This window comes from Pediculus humanus, genomic scaffold (genome assembly GCF_000006295.1).
Source record: "Pediculus humanus corporis 1103172107910 genomic scaffold, whole genome shotgun sequence".
Lineage (NCBI taxonomy): Eukaryota > Metazoa > Arthropoda > Insecta > Psocodea > Pediculidae > Pediculus > Pediculus humanus.
This window is the reverse complement of record NW_002987483.1, coordinates 405,999-408,366: the sequence shown is the minus strand read 5'-3', so window position 1 is coordinate 408,366 and position 2,368 is coordinate 405,999. Positions and strand designations below refer to the sequence as shown.

Here is a 2,368-nt window from a genome sequence, read left to right as displayed (position 1 = left end):
AGTTTATACGTTTCCGGTGTTAAAAATTTAAAAAAAATGGCGAGAAAAAATTTTTTTTTTCATATTTCAAATATCGAATTTATAATTTTTATTATTTTTCAAACGATTTGGGTATTTGCAACTACTCTACCGATACTTTTGATAAATTCTTTAAAAAATTTATTTGTAAAAAAGGAAAAAAATATCAAAGGACAAACAGTTTTGGTACGTAAATAAAATAATTTAAAAAAAAAAAAAAAAACATTTTGCTACAATTAATTTTTTGCTATCAGATAACGGGTTCCGCAAGAGGTTTGGGAAAAGCTCTCGCTTTTGAATTTGCTAAAAACGGTTGCCGAAAAATAATTTGCGTTGATGTAAACGAATCGTTGAATGAAAAAACCGTTGATGAAATTAATGAAAAATATAAACAATCTCCCATAACCGCCGTGAATTTCCGTTGTGACGTCAGCCGTTTGGACGACATTAAAAACCTTTGCACAAAACTTTACGAGAAATACGAAACAATCGATATTATCGTTAATAATGCCGGAATCGTTTATGGTAAACCACTTCCAAACGAACAAGAAGACATTGTGGAAAAAGTTCTTCGTGTTAATTTTATGTCGTGCTATTGGGTAAAACAATCATCATCATCATCACTACCCAAAATGAATTCTCTCTATTAATTATTATTATTATTATTACAGTTTGCACATACGTTTTTACCAATGATGATGAGGAAACAACAAAATAAAGGTCATTTAGTTTTCATTAACTCCCTGTCTTCTCTAATACCTTTGGGTGATGCCACAATGTACACATCGACAAAATATGGTCTTTTGGGTAATTTGATCGTTATATACAAACAAACATAGCAAATCTGCATTCAAATTTTTCATCAAATTTTTAGCAATGATGATGATGATGATAAAATTATAATTTTTAACGAGCAGGTTTGACGGATGCTCTCATAGATGAATTCAGTCGGAATCCGATCATGTCGAAAATTAAAATTTCATCCGTTCATCCATTTTTCATCGATACGGAAGGTTTAAACGGTATGAAAATATCACCTAAATTCATAACCATAAAAACAAAATTAGCAGCGAGATTGATCGTGAATGGTATTAAAAAAGAATATGTTAAATTTACCGTACCGGGTAACGAATTCGTCTACTGGTGTTTGTCACTCTCCAAGTGAGTACTCACACAGATACCTTAAAAATTTTCATCATCATCATCATCATCGTTTCTAACTTATCATCATTATTATTTTCTTTTAAGGGTGATTCCAGTTTCGATTTATCAAAAAATTATCAATAAAATATATAAGAAAGTCATGAATTGATATTATTATTATTATTATTGAGTAATAATAATAAAATTCGCAAAACCATTCACTGATAAGAGTTATCAACAGTTTGACGTCATTAATAATAATTTATAAATTTAATTAAACTAATTATCAATCAATCAATCAATCAATCAATAATTTGTATTTTTGCTTTATTTTGAAACAAAAATTAAATTAAATTAAATAAATAATTTCAAAAAAATATATATATATATATGAAATTTGTATTTTTTTAAATTCGCTCCTCCCCTTCCCTCTCTCCTCCTCCTCCTCCGACATATCCCCTCCCTTTCTCCTCCCTCTCCCCCTCCCTCCCTCAAAGGAGTTTCTATTCTATATCACGTAGTAAACAAAGAAAAAAAAAAAAAAAGTGAGAAACGCCAGCGTTAACGTTATAGTAATTCAAAACTAACCTAAAAAATTTATTCTTAGCGATTGTATTCTTCTCTCTCTTTTTTTTTTTTTTAAAATATACAATCAATTCTTTTACTGTAACAATATTATACTATGTTTCATTTACTGTTATAAATCACCTTCGAAAAAGAAAATAAAAAAAAAATTGTAAAAACCAAAAAAGTAAAATTTCATTCGTTAAAACGTTATTTTATATGTAATGACGTCATAAAAATATCTTACCCATATTTTGGTAAATTCGATTATTCGATGAGACGATAATAATAAACGTTATTTAACGATCTACTTCTCCGAAAACTATATCTAACGTTCCGATAATGGCGACGATATCGGCAAGGAATAAACCTTTTCCGATTTTATCCAAAGCTGCTAAATGTGCAAAACCTGGAGCTTTGATTTTACACCTGTACGGTTTCGAACTTCCATCCGATACTAGATAAACTCCGAATTCCCCTGAAAAATCAACAACACGTTATATAATCGCACACGCACGAACGCAGTCACGCACCCACACGCACGTACGCACCTTTAGGAGCTTCGATTGCCGTATAAGTTGCACCCGGGGGAACCGTGTAACCTTGAGAAAATAATTTAAAATGATGTATAACGGCTTCCATG

The 2,368-nt window shown here is 30.3% G+C and overlaps 2 protein-coding genes across 2 annotated transcripts in view; one reads left to right on the top strand and one right to left on the bottom strand.

Moving 5' to 3' along the window:
* Positions 1-36: 36 nt before the first annotated feature.
* On the top strand, positions 37-1,183 carry Phum_PHUM399690 (alcohol dehydrogenase, putative; the record flags this gene model as incomplete). The annotated part of the gene is made up of 4 exons (XM_002428706.1): positions 37-204; positions 273-617; positions 690-825; positions 936-1,183. 4 exons carry the CDS (start codon positions 37-39, stop codon positions 1,181-1,183), a joined length of 897 nt encoding a protein of 298 aa, XP_002428751.1.
* An 841-nt stretch (positions 1,184-2,024) lies between these two features.
* The window catches only part of Phum_PHUM399580 (NADH-ubiquinone oxidoreductase 49 kDa subunit, putative), a gene marked incomplete at both ends in the record, with an annotated part of 2,204 nt that continues 1,860 nt past the window's right edge, over positions 2,025-2,368 (bottom strand). Inside the window, 2 exons of the mRNA XM_002428705.1 lie at positions 2,025-2,203; positions 2,277-2,327. Of these exons, the coding sequence (XP_002428750.1) occupies positions 2,025-2,203; positions 2,277-2,327 (230 nt within the window). The remainder of the gene's footprint in view (positions 2,204-2,276; positions 2,328-2,368) is intronic.